The sequence below is a fragment of the Gallus gallus genome, chromosome 4 (genome assembly GCF_016699485.2).
Source record: "Gallus gallus isolate bGalGal1 chromosome 4, bGalGal1.mat.broiler.GRCg7b, whole genome shotgun sequence".
Taxonomy (NCBI): Eukaryota; Metazoa; Chordata; class Aves; order Galliformes; family Phasianidae; genus Gallus; species Gallus gallus.
This window is the reverse complement of record NC_052535.1, coordinates 29,576,972-29,598,854: the sequence shown is the minus strand read 5'-3', so window position 1 is coordinate 29,598,854 and position 21,883 is coordinate 29,576,972. Positions and strand designations below refer to the sequence as shown.

General features: G+C 37.4%; 1 protein-coding gene across 4 annotated transcripts in view; it reads right to left on the bottom strand.

The window, feature by feature from the left end:
* The window catches only part of IL15 (interleukin 15), a 32,145-nt gene extending 10,523 nt beyond the window's left edge, over window positions 1–21,622 (bottom strand). For 2 of the 4 annotated variants that reach the window (XM_040698691.2, XM_040698692.2), the window contains exons 1-2: window positions 12,743–21,622; window positions 11,982–12,110 (exon numbers count right to left, since the gene is read on the bottom strand). In XM_040698691.2, coding sequence (XP_040554625.1) covers window positions 11,982–12,044 — 63 coding nt within the window. In that variant the 5' untranslated portion in view covers window positions 12,045–12,110; window positions 12,743–21,622. The remainder of the gene's footprint in view (window positions 1–11,981; window positions 12,111–12,742) is intronic. The other 2 variants (NM_204571.2, XM_025149492.3) reach the window with 1 other exon arrangement.
* Between the last annotated feature and the right edge of the window lie 261 nt (window positions 21,623–21,883).

Genomic DNA, 21,883 nt, shown 5'->3' with positions numbered 1-21,883 from the left:
TTGTGCATTAGGGGGTAGGTTTTTAAAATCAAAAACAGTGTCAAAGAAAGGAACTTTAAAAGTAAAAGTGTAAGGTCTGTTATAGTGATGGGGAGAAGATGAAAACCCTAAGTTTGTAAAATAGTTACCACAGGAGCAGCTGCTAGACAGTATCTCAGATTTAGCATAGTATTAGCTCTGGGACAGCGAATTATATCACATATTAATGAAGATCTGCAATATACCTGGAATAGATAGATTAAATGTAACAATTGCAGTATCAGAAGTGTGAAGTGAGGCAGTATTTTGAGACATTTTTAAATTTAAAAAAAAAAAAGTTATAACCTATGACCCTATCTTATACCAATTATTACAATTTACTGGATTCTCGAGATAAGCAAGAAGGATCTGGAAGCTGGAAATATTTTACTATTTTCCTACACTTTTAATTTTTAAGGAGCAGAATGAAATTTTAATGTGTGTCCATTATCTATTGAAACCAGTAAAATTATTTCCATTTCCAGAGCTGCTGAGAATTTGACAAAATATTTTGCTGAGAAGTACAGATCAATAAGCAGAATAAATCAGTATCAAGAATCATAGAAATAACAAAATATATTGACCTGCTGGGCACGCTTCTTTTGGTGCAGCCCAGGATACAGTTGGTTTTCTGGGCTATGAGAGCATATTTCTGGCTTGTGTCTAGCTTGCCATTCAACAGTACCCCAAAAGTCCTTTTCAACAGGGCTGTGCTCTATCATTTCATCCTCCAGCTTGTATGGATAGTGGGGGTTACCATGAACCAGGTGCAAGATCTTGCACTTGGATTTGTTGAATCAAGTGGGGTTCACCTGGGCTCACTGCGTGCGTCTGTCTAGGTCTCTCTAGATGGCATCCTGTCCCTCAGGCATGTTACCACACCAAACAGCTTACTGCCATCATTACTCTTGAGAAGTAAAATAAACATTTTAGAAGATAGTGCAGTCTGCCAAACAAATTAATACTGCTTGAAAATTTGAAATATTTCTTGCATGTTTTCACATCTACATCAATCAAAAAGTAATAATTTGTCTTTAAAAATGAACTGCCTTCAGCAGTTTCCACTGAAATAAATGGCCAATTCAGCCATAGGTAACTGTCTAGTAAATGTGCTATATCTGCCTTGTGGAAGGAGATAAGAGGAGAAGTTGAAGATAATATTTTCCCATAGTCTTCTTTCCAAACTGCTATTTTCCATTACTTTTGGATAGTAAAGATAGAAATGAGTTCTATGCCATTCTAAGCAGGTGCTAATACAGTGTTTGATCTGCATGCTTACTACATGCTTACCTTCAAAGAACGATATTTATTTGTCCTGAAGAGAAGCATGATGTCGCAGGCTAATGTACTTCGTTGTCTTTGTAAGAACAACTAACTAGGTTTCATTTTTGAAGAAAATCACTCAAATGAATTCACTCATATCTCTTAATATGTATGCATACTATTATAAAAACTGAAACAGTAAATATCTTATAAACATCCCTTGTATGAGCAGATAAATTAATATCATGAAGATCTAGGATGTGAAGTTAATAGCTGTTTACAAATGGCAGAACATCTGGTTTATTATTCTTATGAAGAAAGAATGGTTGAGAACTTCCTTTCTTGTGTTTTTCCAAAGTCTGTTAGATTTTTCTAAAGCAAACTGCCCATTCCTTCTACTCTTGCTACGTGCCATTTCACAGTCTTTCTTGCAAATCGATTAGGTCAGATTAAACACTGTTACTTATTTTACACTTAGAAACTGTGCCTGCAAGTTGCTATCTCCAGTATTTTTCCCTCCACTGGATTTCCTATCTTTTGCTTTCAGAGCCTGACTGGTCTTACTGTTCTTTGTTATTGGCTGTCTGTACAGCCAGTAAGAGTTTTGCATTAGAGTAGGAGGCGTGCAGGAGTCAACTAATTGAAAACATGGGTCTGTGCTGTATTAAAGATCCTTGTACAGATTCTGTACACCCAGAGGGCTGCAGGAAATCCTGTTTTAAGAAGCGTGGCACAGACAGTACTCTTCATTAGTCCCTCCTAATGTCCAGGCAGTACTTATCTTACAAAGTAGGGATAAGAATTAGATGATAAGGATTAGATAAGTATGATAAGAACATGATAAGAATTAGAGAAGCACAGGATTTAGGAAAAGCAAAGCTGGCTCTGGATTTGTAGAGAGGGCTTCTAGACCTACTTTCTCCAGCTACAGCCAGTTGTGAATACCAAGAGAAGAGTGTACTTATATTTGCCCGATAGACTCTTTAATCTCCAACAAAGTATGCAGATTTAAGTATCAGATTTAAGGCTAGTATTTTCATCTTTATAACTTCTCGAACACTTCTTCCCTGTTGTTTATCAGTATAGATAAATATTTTCTTTGTAATGGATTTTTAGAATTTTAACTAGCAGTTCATTATCCTTAAATATTTTTTAATTTACTTTTCAAATTTTGTAAGGCAGTGTTAAGTTCTAAACATAATAGAAGATTTTAAGTAATTTAAGAATGTAAAATGTTACTTTAATTAAGCTTCTTCATATTGTAGTTTTCTGAAGAGTACTGCTTTATATAAGCATGTATAATCTAAGGGAACATATCTTTTTTTTTTTAAGGGCAGCTTAAGCTTTCTGAAAGTCATAATGTCACTACTTTGAGTAAACATTCATATTATTTTCAGCCATTACAGTGCAACAAATGCTCATATTTACTCTAACCAAAAACAAATATTCTTTTTCTTTGTGGTTTCAGTCTAATTTATTTTTGCTTCAGTTCATAAAGTGTTGTGAGAACATTTTCATCATTTGAAATAGCCATGTGAAAGCTGAAGAAACTATTAGGAAAGGAGAAAACAAAGTTTCTTCTCTCTTAGTTGTAAACTGTGAGTAAAAAATGGCATAATTCTACATACCTGGGAAAATGTGCTGTACTTATTTTGGTCACCAAGACAAGTACCTGCAGAATTCTCCCTGATCCAGAGAAAAGTCACATCCCATAGACCTGAAGTTATGGTCAGCTATAGCGGTGATAATATCTATATCCCATTGAATTCAGTAAGATTGAGGTTTTTATCCTACTCAAATAGGTAGGCTGATTTTTCTAAATGTACTTGCATGTCTTTCAGAAACTCTGAGGGATACTGAGCAAAAAGAATAATCTACTACTGTGAGAGTGGTATTTTTTTCTTCTGTTTCAGAATTACTTTTGATACTCATGCAAGACATTATTCAAATTGTTTTAAAGTGTGTTATTTATGTACTCGTTTCTTCAGAACAGATACTGACAGAAGTTTTAAGCAAAATAAGAAACAAAACAACAAACAAAAAAAATCATCATTCATAAGCTTCTAGGATAACAGTTAAGATTCTGAGTGTATAACTTACAGAACTGCTTAAGAAATATATGTTCTTAGTATGTTTAATATGGAGATTTCTTTGATTTGAAAATTTATTTTAGTGATAGTGTGGACCTTTTCTTAAGAAAGTAACTGAGGTATGTAAATAGAAATAAAAATTAAGAACCCTGATTTAAATGAAAGTTTTTGTTGTAACTCGATATTTAAGTCAGGATAAAATGGGTGACATAAATTGCTTTGAGATAAATCATTCTGTCTTAGTTCTAGGATGCTACCATACTTTTGGTATAGTATAAGCACTGAACTGTTAGTGTAGCTTCTGGTAAAAGCCTTCAAATCTGTTTCAAGGTACAGTTGGATCTGAGAGTCAGGATGCCTCAGGACCAGAGGCAAGCAAACTATGCACAAACAGAGCAGCACAGAGGGTTATGAGTTTTATTCAGCTTACTCATATACACGCAGGCATTCATTGTAGATAATCCCAATAAGTGGCAAACAGAAACTCCCTAAGCCAGTGCACTATTACTTAGAGACCCTTGAGAAACAGCAAATTGCTGAAAAGGGGAGAGGAGGAACATGCTGGCAGTGGATTTGATAGGTGAAGGCAGCAGGGCATCCCCTGCTTCAAGATGCACTTCTTCCTCTCTCACCCACTGCAGACTCTCTCCTCCTTTTTTTCTCCCCAGTGTCTGCAGGGTTTTTTTCCACTTGCACGCCATACCATGCACGATACAGAGCCCAAGTGGAACACCTGCTTGAAAAGCAAGTCTTTGCAGAAACAGGATAAACTACCAAGGTCAGTTCTCTCTACAAAACAAAACATTTGTGGCTGTAGCCACTTCCCTTAAAACTGTCAGAATACTTGTTTCATCCCAGGATCATTCTTCATTCAGGGGCCTTTAGGTCCCCAACACAAGATCCTAAAAAGAACATAGGATAGCTACCAGTCCTCCATCTTGTTGTGTCATGTTAGTGTTGAAAACTCACTTTTACTAAGTGTAGTGCAGAACTTGAGTTGACCTCCTCAACAGTTATTCATTAGTCAACATTCAGTGCAGTACGTCACTCAGTTTCTTGTTGAAAATCGTCACGTATGCACAGTGCATAAATTTGCATTATTGCCGAGTCATTTGTTTTTAACTGGATGAAGTCTACTAGAAAACCACTTCGTTCTCACTGTGACCTATTTGTCTTGTAATCACACACAGTTTAAAATGAGAGCTGAAATATTCATTTGCCATTTAAATTATGCAAAATAATCTACAGGCTTCCATAAAATCTCATGAATCTGAGAGGTGTTTTCAGTTACACAAAGGCAGGAGATGAGTGAGATTTTTTGTCCTGTAATAGAAAAGCTTGAAAAAAAAGAAAGAAAGAAGGAACTGCTTTAAAAGTAGATTGTTGTAGACCACTGGAAAAGTTTTGCAAATATTCCCATGGAAAAAAAAGTTGAATAGCTACTTGAAGAATAGCTGTATCAGTAAATGTACATGCTCTAGATGTTTCTTTTGTATCACTATATTTTTATAATGCATTCAGTTACTGTTAGATAACACCAGCAGAGATAACAATCGTCACTAGCATAGAGTTTTTTGAGCTCAATAAGCAAGTCATGTGTTTTCTGAATACAGAATAGTAGAAGAAAGGGGGTAAGAAAATGAGTAAAACTGTCTGGTGTTTATATCCTCAGGACTTCTGTCTGCTGTAGATTGCTTTTTCAAAGCTGAAGTTAAATTTGAATGTTAGAAAGGATAGCTACACTTTGTGTTCTGGTCAGCTAAACAGATAACCATAACAAAGCTCCATCTTTGTCAGCTCCAGCACGTACATCACTCTTCACCCACTGTGTATGTATACACTATGTTTCTGTTGAGAGAAATAAGCCTGACCCCCTCATAAAACAACGCTCTTAGGCCAGAGTCTTCCTCTGTCTGTCTCATCATTCAAGAGTACTAGACCCTAAATGCTTCACCACATCTTGAAAAATTTTACACTGGAAAAGGATGAGGTGTTTCTGAGATAAAGTTTTCAGTAAAAATTTCTCCCTAGATCAGGGAGATATTTTCACATCATTTTCTTCAAATTTTACTATAAAAATTGAACAAAGGAGTACATTGTGATAAACTTATGTTTCGACTTCTGCAGAAAATGAACATTGGACTGATTCGGTAAAATCTTAAATTTACCTAAATGTATCTATAGGTGTTATAGAGCTATAAGATCTATTGAGCTGTATTCTACCTTGTTTTGGGTCTGGGTAAATTTTCTTCAACAATTTAATTCAATATCAGTATACTGCATATCAGAATCTCAGCAGGATATTAATGATTTTGAGGGTTTTGTGGTGAAAAAAAAAAAAAAAACAATGATCCTTGTAACCATTTCTGATGTGATATATCAGATGTAGATTTTTCTGACTTTCCTAGCTGCTTTTGCTTGTCCTCTTTGGGTCTGCAGAAGCTAAACATAAGTGAGAAAAGCCAGGCACACGGGTTCAAAATGAATGGAAAAAAATAGCAGGAAGCTTCAGCAGTTTTTCCAAAGCCGTGCTTGTTTCACTTGCAATGAATTTGGTCCTAACTTCACCAAATGCAGCAGCGCCAATATAGTGAGCCTGCCTGCAAGTACTGAGGCCACAGGTTTTAGTAAGTCTATGCTACTTGTAAGGACAGCAGTTTGCTCTGCTGTCCTTGGCGTGTGTATGGAAAGACGAGAGTAAAAAGAGGTGGGGTTGCCAATGATTCATCGTCTTGTGGCCTGAGTGAAGAAATATGCACAGCTGCTGTCAGCAAGTGTCATTAATTTTAGTCTGGAAAACTTTTCTAGGCTGTTTTAACTGAAATTGTCTTGAAGAGAACCATCTATTTCTGCAGTTGTTCCAGCTGATTTTTCGGCATGCTCTTATGTTTCTACGTACTGTCTTCTGACGATGTCCTATGCATGTCACTTTTTTTCATATAGGCTCCTTTCTTCTTTTTATGGGTGGTGAACTGAGCAAGTAAGAAAGGGAGTATTAATCTTTCTATATACATTTGTCAGTTCTGAAATTGGAAATGCTCCTCAGTGGAAGAGATTTTTTTACCCTTACTCAGGATCTAGAAAACCGAAAATAACAGCATTACATCAATTTCTACTTGGAAATTGTGATAAAAGTTGTACTTTCATCTGCTTTAGAATGTTTGTTCTATGATTTTTCCCTTTGTTCCTTTCATGATCTGGAGAGGTTGTAGATTGAGCACATCTTCATTCACCTTTGTAGAAAAAGACATGATTCAGGCTTAGGCTATTGAGTTGGGAGAAGGCTGGACATCCTGGAGTAAAGGTAAAACAAGTCAAGACTGCAGTCTACCCTAACACTGGAGGAAAGCTGCAACTTAGACACGTATCTCCAACAGGCAACTTGTTCAGAAATGAAATGGAACAACACTCTCCTGGGTCTGTCTAGGTTTTCTTGGAAGTTTGTCACATAGCATGTCCACCCTGTTATAGCCTAACTAAGTCACTTCCCAAGAGGATATAATTAAAAGCGTGTGGTAAGTCAGAAATGCTCACTGATGTTGCAAACTAACTTCCATGCTCACTTCTAATTTCTTTCTTTTTTGAACTTTGACAAATTTTATTTCTTGCACTGAATAATTACATGGTTAGTATTTGTCTTATAACTCTGAGGGGAAACAAGGGAGTGAATATCCCTGGAGCTCTTTTGAAGGCTTTCCTCTCCTAACCAACCTTGGTAGTCTTGTAGTACAGTAGAGGAAATGGGTAGATAATTACAAAGATGTAACAAAATGCTGCATATGAAACATGATTAAACTACGAGCACGAATTAGCTAAATAAAAACGCATTTCATTTGTTTTGTAGTTAAAGACCTAAAGTTGATTGTGTTAACAAAAGATGGTGCTCTATGTATTGAGGATGAAGAGCAAAAGTGGAGGCAGTGGTGGAAACAGAAAAGTATGCACTCTCAATGGTATTGACATGGACTTCACAGAACTGTGTATCCTGAACAGCAGAAGTCAAGGGTTGCATGCACTGAGTTCTTCAGTAGATAAATAGATTCAACCGAATAAGGAACAGGTATGGTAACATATTTCATAGAAAAGAAAAAATAATGAGATTGGGGCTGATATATTTAGTTTCCATAAGTGGGTTAATTGATTTTATGTAATGTTGACATTTCAGTGATCTTTTTAACAGTAAATCTTGGTGTAATTACAATTCAGAAATAAGTTACATGCATGTTCAGCTCTGCAAACATGCCTGACAGTACGTTTTGGTGAAATGTCTAAACAATTTCAAAATTCAAATTCAGTCAGAGAGCCTTACAGTAGGAATAGTGAATCAGCTAACGTGATTTAATATAAACGTGTAATTTCAAATTGTATGGTAAACTATCATAGAAACTTAAAAGGGATCAGAAAATTCTGCTTGTGCTAGTAGCTGCTAGTCAGAATCAGTGGAGCGCAACACCAGATGAAATACACTTAATTTTAGGACTACAGTCTTTCTCAGAAATCTCCTTAACAGTCACTGTCTTCAACAGTTCCAAACAGAAGCACACAAACTACAGGCCACAGTGGACAGAAGACAGTCCAGTTACATGCAGAAGCACCCTTACACACAATCAGGGTAAGTAATTACTTGTGACCCTGTAGGTTAATAACATTGCCTGTCAACCCTGTCAACTTCCCAAAGACCAGCTATTCAATACTTCTTTTTTAAAGAGCACCTTTTCTTCTAGCATAACTCATAGTAAAGTAGCCAATAGATGGATTTAGTTGCTCAAAGTTATTTTGATAATGGAAACTTGGTCTGATTTCTGGAAATCAGATTGTTAACTTTGGTTCCTTTATTTCTTTCGAGTGTTGTTGTAACAATCAGACTGTTCTTCAGTGAGTGATCCCTCTCTGAGCTGTTCTCTAGAGACTGTTTTGAAACTTCTAACAACAGAATACTCTTACATTTTGTGCAGTAATTTCTAAGCTAGTATTTTAAGTGAGAAGACAGCTCAGCCACAGAAATATCACCAAGTTTAAATCTTTAATGATCATTTGAAGAACTAAAGCAAAAAAAATCCTTCTATAAAAGTACTACTATTATATCTTCCAGGGGTGCAATCCCTTTATCTTTTTTTCTTATAGTAGATGGTTACCCTGTGATTTACTATTTTAACTCATCTGCACTTTTAATTTTAACAACTGAAACATACATGTTAATGAAACATGTTACATCCATTTTTCGATAGCAAATTATATCAGGAAAGATCATTTCCTTTGTTTATACCTACATGGCTACATCAGTTTGTATAAATATGAACAATATCATCAAATGATTAATTTCAGTGATGATGAAGTAATGGCCTAAATGCTATAAAAATGAACTTCCATATACCTTTAAAAGAGAGCAATGGTACAGTTATATTTGAAAATGTTCACTGACTTTGGAACCAAATAGAATCATTCCCAGAATACATGAAAGCTCTTAAGTTATCTTGAAGAATGAAGGAGATTAAGTTGATAAGTTACAACAGAATCAACATTATTGTATCCAAAGGGCAAAACAAGCTTGATTACTGTGGTAATCACAGTGTCCTATTTCCACATGAGCTATGAATGGCTTTTGTAGTGTTTTAACAATCAATGGGCAGCTAAGTTTTACCATGCTGCTCTTCACTTTCCCTCCACAGAAGGACAGGGGAGTAAAAACAGTGAAAACTAGACAGGCTTGCGGGTGGGGATACATTTTAATTAAATGGAAATAGAAAAAATGTAATAATAAAACAAAACCAAAACCAAAACAAATGCCATGCAGAAGCAAAGGGAAAAAATAATTATTCTTTATTTCCCATCAGCAAGTGATATTGAGCTACATCTCCAGGAGCAGGACCTCAATATGTTTAGCGATTGCTTAGGCATACCAACACTTTCATAATTCTTCTCCTTCCCCAACTTTTATAGCTAAGTGTACTGTTATATGCTATGGAATATCTCTTTAGCCAGCTTAGGCCAGCTGCCTTGGTTGTGCTGCTCTGCACATCTTGCCTACATCCAGCCTACTGGCCTTTGGGCACAGGGCATAAAGATCCAGCCTTGGTAGGATGCCAGCGAAACCTAAAACATCAGTGTGATATCAAGGCTGTTATAACTGCAGGTGCAGAGCACAGCTTCTGTGGGCTGCTGTGGAGAAAGTTAACTCTATCCCAGACAGACTTAGTACAGCATTGTATATTCTTTAAGAGCAGTGGGGGAAATAACACTGATTGCATTTGTATTTGAAATGATCTGCATCAATTTAAAAAACATTTACTTATGATTAATTTGAAATTTTTTACAGGCCTAGAGTAGCTAATAACCTTGACTCGACTCATGTGTCACCTGCAGTCACTGCAGAGAAACTAACCTGCCTCTGCACGTAACTGGCTTCTGACCTGTTATGTCACTGTCATGTATAATATGGTATTTTAGCACCATCTGCAAAGTTTTAGGAACTGCACTTTTGTATGAGAGAGTGGGCAGGAGACTGAACATGTAGTCAGTGGCTCAGGAAGTTACAGTCTCGTGTGAAGAGTTGGAATATGATAAGAAAATAGATAAGAAGTGTAGACCAGAAGGTAGGAGATTTAGAACTGAGAGCACTGTAACAAGATGAGTTTTTAAAAGGTTTAGTGCCATCATTCTAGCTTACAGTACTCCTGAATCTATCCAACAGGAGAAAGGTACTATGATCACCTGAGCACGATTGTTTGTCTTTTACCACAGTCTCCCAAGAGAATGTAAATAGCAGAATTGTAAGAAATTAGATAAATGCAAGAATCAAGCCTTAGAACAAGTGACTTTTTCAGCTTATGAAAAATATACCGTGTTGGCAAATTGCTATGACTCTAGCAAAGGTTGTAAGCACTGGGGCCCTGGGTGCTGACTCTTTGGATTCATGCCGGTGCCTGGCTTTTTGTACTGTTGATGTGACCCTGGCCAGTGGATGGACTACCTGGTTTGACCCCAAATCTCTCTGTTACTGTGGTCTTCTCTGGCTACCATTGTAGACCTCTTGATCACCATCACTGCACCTGTTACTGACCTGCTTACTCAAAACTCTAGCCTGATTCTGGACTTTCTCACTGTGGACTTAGTTTGTCACTGGGACTCTGGTCTGTCCTGGCTGCCTTGGTGGCTTGTCCTGCTCCCTCCATGGGTTAGTAGGATAGGCCCTGGCTGATGAGGCCCTGACCAGATGGCCCTTGGATCCCTAAAGAAAAATATTTGAGATTGGCAGAGCTGCTTTAGAAACAGTATCACCCAAAGTTTCCCTTTAACTGGGACTTTCAAGAGGCATGCTAAAATTTGAGCTTTCAAGTTCTTTGGTTTAGATGAAGCTAATAATGAAATTTATTGTTCCAGTAGGAAAATTTACTATGATTCAAATGAATGAGAAATGACACAGCTGCAGGTACAATAAATACCAGTCAATAAACATGGAAATATTTTTACTATTTTAACCTCATGACTATATGCATGACTTAGCTATGCTGTATCTTTCACCTGTCCCATAAACTGGGATTATGTGCTCTAATCCTCCTCATGTCCTGTTGAGCTAAAGTGGTGAACTTCGATTTCCAAATTTTTCCCCATAATCATGTGAGCTGTATTCTTCCTGTTTCTACTAGGGGCCAGGTCTATGATGTAATTAGAATGGAAGAGTTTTATCTAGAAGCTTTGAGATAAACAGCAAAAGAATCAAAAATTCTTGTAAAAGGAATCACCCTAAGCAGCAACTTCACTGCTATAATCATCAAGAAGACCATTCAAACAATTCCTGTGTGGCATTTTCCCCCCACAACCTGCATATTTAGGCAGATTGGCTTTACTTGGGGATGTGTCTGTCTACATTATAGCACAGTGGTAGGAAAGGTGGGGTCAGATAGGGCTATGCCCGTTGACTGCCTGAGATACGTGCTCCAGCCTTTGCACAATTGAGTGTCCACAGCTGGAGCACTCACTGTTTTCTTTCTGGTAACCTCCAGTGTGTAGAGAAGGCTGCTATATTTCGGCCACCTAGCAGTCCAGCTCCCAGAGGAGGCTGACAGAGTTGGCAGGGCATGGCCAGGTGAGTGTGTATACAGGTATCCAAGCCTCTCTGCAGGGAGCTGTATGCAAGCCTTGGGGATGCTGAGTTCCATGTGCTAATACCATGTGGATTATTAGGAGGCCACATGGTCATGCTGCTTACTAGAGATACAACTGACACTGAATCATCCAGAAAGTGTTTTGAGAAGCTCTGAAGAGTGCTAGAAAGGCTGAACACTTGCAATTATCCTCCTATATTGAACACACTTGGGGGTCAGGAGTTACAGACTCACAAGTTGCAGAATGTCAGCTAGAATTTAGCTGTGGAGAAAAAAAAAATACGGGTCTGTAAAAATCCAGACCCGAGAATGGAATAAATAGAAAACAGTGTGAAAAGAACACAATAGTAAATTGTGGAGTGCTAGCGGTCTTGTCTAAAATACTCGAAATATTTCCAAGCTTTAAATTTGCTGTATTAACAGTTTTTCTTGTTATACTATGTAAGTAACACTAAGAGCTTTGCAGACATTGCATAAAATGTCAGACTGTTTAAATGACACATACCTGACTCTCCGGCCTTCTCCGTGCTCCGGCAGAGTTTTGTGTTGGCTGTGCCATCCCCAGCATCTTGTTAACTGTAACATCACTCAGAACAGAAGAACAGAATCTGGATCGGGAAATACATTGCGGTACCTAGAAGTGAAAAAAAAGTATGTATTTAATGCTGCAATAAAGCTCAAAGTGGCTCTCAGATGGTCTGTCAAGAGCACTCCAACCAATGAGCTGAACTTTTACATGGGACTTTCATAGTAATACCAGATGTGTCTTTTCAGAAGGATTACTTTTATCTGGAGACCAGCTGCCCGTTTTAGACTGAATCTCTGAACACTGCAATATAAGGGAGGAGAGTCACTCTGGAAGAGATATATTGTCATCAGATAATTTTTTATTACTTCTGATGAAAATTAGAACAGAAGTTGTAGCTAAATTCGCTAATATGAAAGTCATTAACATCAGCATAGTTCTGTGGTTTCTAAAGGGCTACAAGGGTTCCCCTAATTACATCAACAGAGCATGACACTTGTTTTTAATAGTTCCTTTTTATGTGTCAGTCCAGCTATGCAATTTTACTTTCATTCTCCTCTATTTTACGAGGTAAATTAGAAGAGAATAAATGAGGCAAACCATATAGAAACAAGGTCAGGTCAGCAGCAATCCAGTATGCCACTTCTTTTAAGCAGTGTTTTCATAGCAGGTATCATGTCAGCTAACTAGCTCATTCTCCTTTTTATTATCTTTTTATAGATGAAATGATAAAAACTTACTAGCACATTTTCCTTCTCCTTTATAACTTTTTTTCTACATTCACTTTAAAGTCTTACAGGTGCTGGGATTGGAGAAACAAGCAACTTCTTTTGTTAAAACAGCGAATTTTGTATTCACAGCAAGACCTTGAAGACATACAGCAGAAAAATATGAAGACACTTTGACAGTACCATTTATCTGAATATTAATATTTGTATTTTTGATGAAAGCAGTCAACGTAATCTGCAAGAAAATAAATCTCCAAAGCTACTAATTTATTTACTGTTTTTCATATTGTACAGATGACCTGTGAAGTTGCAATGTCTGGTTTTAATTTGTCTCATAAATGGACTTGGTTTCTTAGATTTAAGCCTGATTTAAGCTTTTCCAGGCTGGGAATTTATGGAACAGGGTGATGAGAAAGGCTTTTAAACTGCACTTGTTTAAACAGAGCAGTTGAGAGTCCACCTGAAGTACCTGTATAGTTATGCGTGCCACCTTGTGAAAGAAGTGGGAGCAATTGTCAGTTCACATAAACACAGGACAATGGCCTTGTTAGCATTAAGAAGATGTGGTGGGACATCGCAGCACCAGTGTGCTGCGATTGCTCAGTACAGACTTGCAAGGAAAGATGAGCAGAGAAGACCAGAGGGTGCAAAGCTCTAGTGCAATAAACTCTGGTGTACAAGGAGTGTGAGTCCTGATGAAAGGAGGAATCAGCATGAGGATGTGAGAGTGAGGGTCTGCTGAAGGATGCTTGATAATCAAAATGAATGAAGCTGTCTTTAAACAAATGGAAAAAGTCTCACATTTGCAGACTGGATTAAACTACCCAGCATCTGATGGAAAGTCAAGATGAAGGGATCAAAAAATCCATGATGTTTCTGAAGTGGTGCTCTACATGATACAGGCTATATCTGAAGTGCTAGGTACAGTTTTAACCCCACTGTACAAGAGAGACTGCATAACTGGAATGTCTGGCACTAAATTGTTTGGAGACTGAACACACAGGCTAAGGGCGGTTTGTGCAACATGGAGAAGAGAAGGCAAAGAAGGTCTTGGTTTTTTTTCCACTACATAGAGAGGTTATAGAGAAGAGAGATATAAACTGTTACGAGGGATATACAATAAAAGAAATGGAGAAAACAGTGATATGAGGGGAAAAAGTCACAGTGAGGGCAGTTATACAACAAGGGAGGCTGATTAGAGAAGTTGTGGAAGTTCCATCCTTAGAAGTATTCAAAACTTAGCCAAATCTGGGGCAACCTACACTAATGTCCCTGCTTTAGTTGAGAAGCTGGGAGAAAAGATCTTTAGATACCTCTTCCAATATAAATTCTTCAATGAAATTAGGTGTTGGATTAAAAACTAATGTGATAGAGGAGGGAAGCAAAAATATAAAAACATGCACAGATGTGTGATTGGATAAATGTCATTTTCTTAGGAAATTAAACTCTGATAATTTCAAATGTATAGACTGGGGAAACAGTCCTATTTCTATTCAAGTAAAGGTGATATTGCCTACAGTTTTGTTAGGGCCTTCTGTGGCTGTGTTTCAAACAAGAAAACTGTTTTGGTCACTTTCATCTTGGTCAAGATGAAATTGTTAGATCTGAAATTTCCTATACTGAAAGTCTTATCAAACGTAATTCAGTCATTTCCAAAAACAAATGAGCAAATAAAAGAACTAAAAGAACTAAAGAAAATGTTTATAACCATCTAATTAAAGCTCTTTTAGTAATTTAGTAATCTAAAGCTTTTTAGTAATTTGTTCTATGTGGCAGCCTAGAAAATCTGCACAAAGTTTGCAAAGTCACAAGTGGTTAGTTCACGTAATTACAGAAGAGATTTCTTGGCAATGATTATTTGGTCTCCAGCAGTCTCTTCACAGTGAACAAACTCCATCTCAGATCTTCAGAGGCAAGCAGAACTTAAGGTATCCTGCAGGAAAAGGCTTCCTGCAGGAATGATGTGGTGAAAGCCAGGGAACAGAAATCAGTGATGGTGTTTGCAAAACAACAGAGGAATTTGAGTAACAGGCTGAATGGAGGGCATACATAAGAGAGAGGAGGTGAAAGGAAGGAGGAAAGTTTTGTTGTAACAGAAGTGGGAGGATTTATGATCACGGAAGTATATTCTTCTCCAGAAACAGAAACTGAATCCTACTCTCCTTACCTTCCTGTGAATTCATAACTTTAAAAAGTTACCAAGTCTTTAATGATAGTATGGTATAATAATTTCCTTTTTCTTTCACAGGATTTCTGACCAGAATGACCAGAAGCAGGTCTGACCAGAACCTGTTTGCTGAACAGGTCAATCTTGTGAAAGAGACTGTATCAACCACTTCACTTGAAAAAAGAAGATGTATACAAAAGGAAGCAGAAGATAACAGAAAGAAAAATGTAAGTTCAATGACAAGAGCAGTTGAGTTTAGCAGCTCTGAGCAACAATCCCAACCTTGACTTCATCTTACCATCTCCATTTGATTTGGGCAAGTTACTTAACCCAGATTTTTCACAAGCATCAATCGTTCGGATGGTTGGACTAGATGATCTTGGAGGTCTTTCCCAACCTTGATGATTCTGTGATTTCCCTCCTACATGGAATTTTGGTTTTAAGTTGCTTTGTGTGCCTGCCTTTAGGATGACTTGCCTCATGCTCCCCAAACATATATTTCTAGTCCTTACAGTCAGCTAGCTCAGATGGAGGTTTCTCCAATGAAGGTGGTTACAGTTTGAAGAAATAAGTGCCCTCTACAGATCTTAATTCAAAAAATAATTGAGTTATCACAGCAGCAACAGAACAGATTGGGAGCTATATACAGACAGAGACAATCCTCGAGAATGCTTAACAGTCTCTTAAAAAAATTCATCTCCAGGTATCACATACCAGACCCCAAATCACTAGATTCTTCAGATTTTTTTTTTCACTTATAAAATAAAATTCCCATTTCATTATCCTTGAGGGCTTTTGAGAAAATGAACTGATTCATGTTCAAGAAGCAATTTGTTATTGTACTGCTGAGTGCTATAAATGGAAGGCAAAAAAAAAAAAAAAGATAAAATTAATTATTCTACATTTACAACACATTGCAAGGAAGGTGCAGCAAATCAGATATGAGGATGTGCAAAAGAAGAATATCTAATTTTTCTACTGTATATATATTAGTCAGAGTACAGTCTTACTTCTTGTGCCCATGTAACTAATTACTATATTATAAAATAGAAAGGATACTTAGGCTGTAGACTTCTTTACAATTAAACAAAAAATGATGTAAAATTAAATAAAATTAATGGAAGAAAGATGTAAGCAGTCGGGCAACATGTAAAGACCAATTCCTTTGGCTTTTGCCATCACCATTGTCTGGTGTTGGCCATCACAACATCAAGTCAACTTCCAGAATCCCCAGCCTGACTTGAAAAGAGGGACCGGTGCAACCCCCGGTGGACACTCAGTGCCAATTTCTATCTCATCCCCTCTGCTGTATATTGGTAATCTGTGCTGCACATAGCAGCCCAAAGTACAGCCAATTATTTTAACTGTTATATCAGAATTTATTCTGCTCCAGGAATGTGAAACGCTATTTGATCCAATGACTCTTCCAAGAATCAGCATAAATTAAAACTCTACCTAGCATCTACAACCTTACCAAACTACATTAGGCAAGGAAACAGACCATACTTTCTGTTTTCCACCACAGGCTACAGTAGATGAGCCTGCAGGAGATTATTACGACTCCCATCCCCACATTCTTAGAAGCATGTTACACGCACCCAGTTTAAACAGGTATGCAGGTGCCTGTTGTTTTAAAATTTAGTCAATCTAATATAACATTCAAGCTGGGAATACATCATTCATAGAATCACTTAGTCATCTAGGTTAGAAAAGACCTTCAAGATCAAGTCCAATCATCAGCCTGACCACCACTAAACCATGTCTGTTAGTGCCATGTCCACACTTAAACACTTCCAGGGATAGGAGACTCCACCATTCACTGGGAAGCCCATTTCAGTGCTTGTGCACCTTCTCTGTAAAGAAATTCTTAATGTTCAATCTAAATCTCTACAAGCACAACTTGAGACCATTTCTTTATGTAGTCTCACTCAGCACCTGAGAAAAGAGACTGGCACCCTCCTTGATGCAGCTCTCCTTGTGGAGACCAGTGAGATCTCCTCTCAGTCTCTTCTCTAGACCAAACAACCTCAGTTCCCTCAGCCATTCCTAGTAAGTTTTGTTTTCTAGTCCCTTCACCAGCTTTGTTGCTCTTCTTTGTACACCCTCAAGGAATTCAATGTCCTTCTTGCAGTGAGGGGCCCAAGACTGAATGCAATGTAAGGTCTTACTATTTGCATGTACAAGGGAAAAATCATTTTCCCAGTCATGCTAGCCACTGTATTTCTGATGCAGGTCAGGAGTCATTGGCTTTCTCGGCCACTTGGCACGCTGCTTGAGATAAAAAACATCCATAGCCTTTGCCTTATCTACTAAGCAAGTCATCTTGTCATAGGAGATAAGTTCAATCAGGCAGGACCTGTCTTTCAAAGACTGTCTACTTCTGATAACTTGTCTGTCCTGCATGTGCCATGTGAGAGATGCAGATACCTATTTCTCTTGCAAGGAGTTTGATCGCAGTAACCAGCTGCAGCTTTCAGATGTCAGGAGCATAGATTTCCATGTTCCTGCAATACCTTCCCCTAATCCTGTTCTTATTTGCCCTTCTAGGAAGACAACGACACTTTGTCACTTGCTAGAGGTACTAGCAAGCACTACTGGTGTAGGTGCTGTAATTCTTAACTAGCCAGCGTGGCATCAAGAAAGGCAGCTGAGGTTGTGCCCAATTTTCCATCATGTTGAGTACAAAATTGATAATATGCTAATAGTAGTTAACAGCATATTAACAGTTATATGACATTTAGGATATGTGGAGTGAAATTTTGTCAGTGTTGTTATTTCTGTACACAAAATGAATCTTCTACAATATCATTTGTTTGCAAGATCATTACGTCAAAAACAGCATTGTCATATTTTTTATCTGCACATATGGTTTTTGTGGGAGACAAGAATCTGACATTACCAATGAGCTCAAATCGTTGACTCGGCATAGACAACAAACTTCTCCACACCATCCTGAGCTGTTTTTTCAACTGTAGGGAAGAAAATTACCAAGCACTTCATGCTCACAGCCTTCTGGCAAGTATTACAGCCAGAGAAAGGTGCAGTAATTGACATTGTTGGCTAGTTCTTCACCGTATGGCGCTCTCTCTACTCAAAAACAATTTGCATTCAGTATATTTGTTTCATTTGAATTTTTATTTATGAAAGGGCCTTTTTCTTATATTTAAAAAGGCACTCCAAACATACAACAAATTCTAGTCATGGCTGTATTGGTCTAGCAACTTTGATATAAGACTTTTATCTGTCATAGAGTCTAACCTTATAGTCTAAAGGTATTTTTATAAAGCAGGTTTTCAAAAACAGTTCCACAGAGGGACAGGGAGGATAATCAGAGGATTTTATAAAAGGGCTTCTGAGTGTCGGTAGTAGAGTTAATTGTTGAACTATTAAACTATAGATCGCAATTTATAGCAGCTATAGTCACAACAATTTCTAAATGATCACCCTTTGCTACCATTAAAGATCTATCTCATCTGTTATAGCACGAAATACCGTAAGATGGTTTGTTACCTGCTGGTAATAACCTACCAGCAAGGACAACAGTTTAATTATATGCTAAACCTCCTGCTGGCAAATAAATTGCTTGCAAATACTTCTGCTCTTCCCTTGTTTTTTTGTTTTGTTTTGTTTTTGTTTTCACACACACACACAAACACACACACACACAAAAAAAAAAAAAAAAAGAGAGAAGAAGAAGAAGAAGAAGAAGAAGAGGAATCATTTTCTTGAAGAACTAGCCTTATTTTACCCATGAATCCTGATGGAGCTAAAGTGAAGTCCCAGCCCAGACCTCTCACAGAGAATTATAGAATATTATCTAAAAGGTGATCCTGTCTATGTGAGATCTATGCTTACACTGAGATAGTACAGACAGCTTTGATGAAAATTATATCTTTTTGCAATGTTTCTTCATTCAGATTCATTCTGAGCATGGGACCATAGCACCAGCTTTCCTAACAGCACTGGCTGAAGAAGAGCAGAAGGTCCTTCACTACTCAGGAACCTTTGAAATCAGCAACTAAGGTTCATTGTTCAGCAAGGAAATGGTGAAAGAGTAAGTTTGTTCTGGGATCAGTTACATATAATTGGAGGCCCCTTTCTCTATGAAAGAATAATCTGTGTGTTGAGGTACTGCGGACTTGCTATATAATTTCATTTCTTTGAACTCCTGCTTAAAGGGGACCTTTGAGCAAATTTTCCCATGATCCGCTAGCAGTGCTTTGTACTCAAGTTTGGTCCTTGCAGAGAGAAGTGTGCCAACTTTGAAAATATGTCAGCATTTATTCCCAGAGTCATCTGCTGTCTTAGCAAAATCTGTAGAATGGAAACTGGAAATATGGGGTGTGTGAAAATAAAAAATTAAAATTTTGGAAGTACTTATAAAATATAAGTTATATATAAATAAGTGCTTCATATACATTTCTCAGAGTAATAAATAGCAGATAACAAATAACAGATGGTAGGGACTTGTCCTCTCCATTTCTGAGCAATTTTCAAACTTCAGAAACTCAGGGAAAGGCACGTCTGTAATTTAAAAGGCAGGCTAGGGACTGAAAAACACAGAAGGCAGCTTGCCATCCCAAGCAGTGACATTTTTGCCTGCTACCTCAGTTGTATACAACTCACTACAACTTCACATTGAGAGCCAAGAAGTATTTATAGACTTGTGATAACAGCTTGGATTTCCATTTTCAGGCACAGTATGTTTTACCGTGTCATGATGGCCTGTGCAGAAAAGATCATCACTAGTAATGATCTGTCTATGACAGTGATATTGAACAATTTTGTTAATGCGTGTACCTTTATGGGTAATAACATCATAAAATTGTAATAGAAAAAATAGCCAGATTTGCCTCATCAAGATTAGGAGACTCAGAATTTAACAGCTCCTAGAAATAATTCCAATTTGTCCTAAAAGATCTCATAGATAAAATTTGTTTTTATTAAGACAGCAACCCAAAAACAGTTACCATGTACCAGTTACAAGCAACAAGACCTTGTCGTGTAGAAAAACAATAGGGATAAAAAATGTACTTATGCACAGACTAACAAATTTATTCCAACAGTTGAGGTTGGGCTGCTGTCTTTTATTGAGCCTTTCCTTATTCCTGAAAGTCATACCTTGTGCTAGCCTCTCCCTGTGGAAATGATCTATTTTACACCATTTTTGACAGAACACGGAGGAACAGTTCCCACATATTTCTGCTCCTTCCTGTGCTGGCTGCATAAAGCTGAACATTCTGAGATGAACACAGAGAAAGGTATTTGTGAGAACTGTGCACCTGACAGTAGAAAGTCTGTATTAAATATATTACTGGCCACAGCCTTGAAAATGTTCATGCAAAGGCGCGTAACAGCAAGCTGAAGTGAGATGGGACATCTAATCCGTCAGAAAAAAATCTAGCATATTATTTATACTACCCAATAACTCCACATCAGCCCGTGTCTCTGTTCTCTGCAATCCTTTTCTATTTTCAGTCAAAGTCTGGGACACCTTAGAGTGGAATTGTCAATAATTTTCTTTTTCCCCAGGGAGTTCAAACACTTTTAAAGGCAGTGAGATAGATAATGTTACACTCTGAGGATTTGGCGAAGGTGATCCTTATTGTTTGAATCCGCAAAGCTAAAGTAATTATGATAGGCTATAAAGTTGCTTATATTCTTGGAGTTCGGAACAGTCCAATAGACTCCAAAGGAAGTAATTCTATACCTCTGTTTGTTTATACTAAGTCGATCTATGTTTATATATATCATTCCAAGAGAAAATAACTAAGTAGTACCTTTCCATTTGGCTAGCACATTTCAAATAAATTAGTAACTGTAAGTAGGAATGAACACATTTATAATGGGCAAAGGAACTTTTGTGCTATTGTCTATCTGGAAAGTACAGCAAAACATAATGAAGTAATGATAATCAGGAATTTCTCCTGCAATATCACACTGTTTTAAAGGAAAGCAGCACATATATATCTGCTGTATATAGAAGAAATCATAAATATTATGTACATACACAGTTAGGAGAATTTTTGGCTTTTACAGAGGTAATTTTGCAGGTCTTAAAATCACAGTCCTTCACAAGTTCCTCCCCTACATGTCCTTTTCCTCCTTCCTTTTGGATTTCATTTTGCAGAAAGTGTTATTTGAACAGCAAATTCATGAATGCAATTGTTTAGTTGGCTTAATAACCAGATAATACTTTCATAGTACATTGCTATCAGCTACTCTGTCTCCATAACACCATTTTCAGTAGGATTCCACTTGACTGCCGTTTTCAGTCCCATACATATATTTATGGTTCTTTCAAGAGTATACATCAGGTTGGTAAATAATTTTTCTCCCAGTCTTTTCTCTCTCTCTCTTTGCTATGTTCACTAGTCTCACAGAAATGTCTTTTTTTCCTCCTTTGCTTTGTGAGTTTGTTAATAAACAGTGACAAATTTTCACTGACTAGCACCAATTTTCCATAATATCTAATGCCTCTCCTACAGGAGAAATGGTGAAAGAGACACCAGGTAGGTGGTCAGATATACTTGAAGTATGTCTCTTACATTTATAACAGTCTTAAAAGGCAACTAAAAAAAAATAATTGAAGCTAAACAGTATAAATTCCCTCATTCTTTTAATTCAAGAAAGAAATTTTTTAAAAAAGCAAGAGGATGTTAAAGTTTGTAAAATACTTACAAGCCTCGGAAACCTATGGAGCAAGTTGGTACGGAAACTAGGATAAAGTTTGCACTGGTGACAGCACTCAGTGCTCCACCCCCTGCTCTATTCTGTTTTACTTTCAGTTGTTACATAATAGTTTAGGACTGTGTTTATATGTAATATGAAGTGAAAATTTTTCTCACCACAGGGAGCAGATTTCCCAACTCGATTTCTGAGCAGTGCTCAAACTTGGGGAAAAAAAAAAGAAAAACAACAGGGGGAGATGAGTATATCTCCAGTTTAGAAGGCAAGCAAGTATGAACAGCTGCTGCTTACTGTCT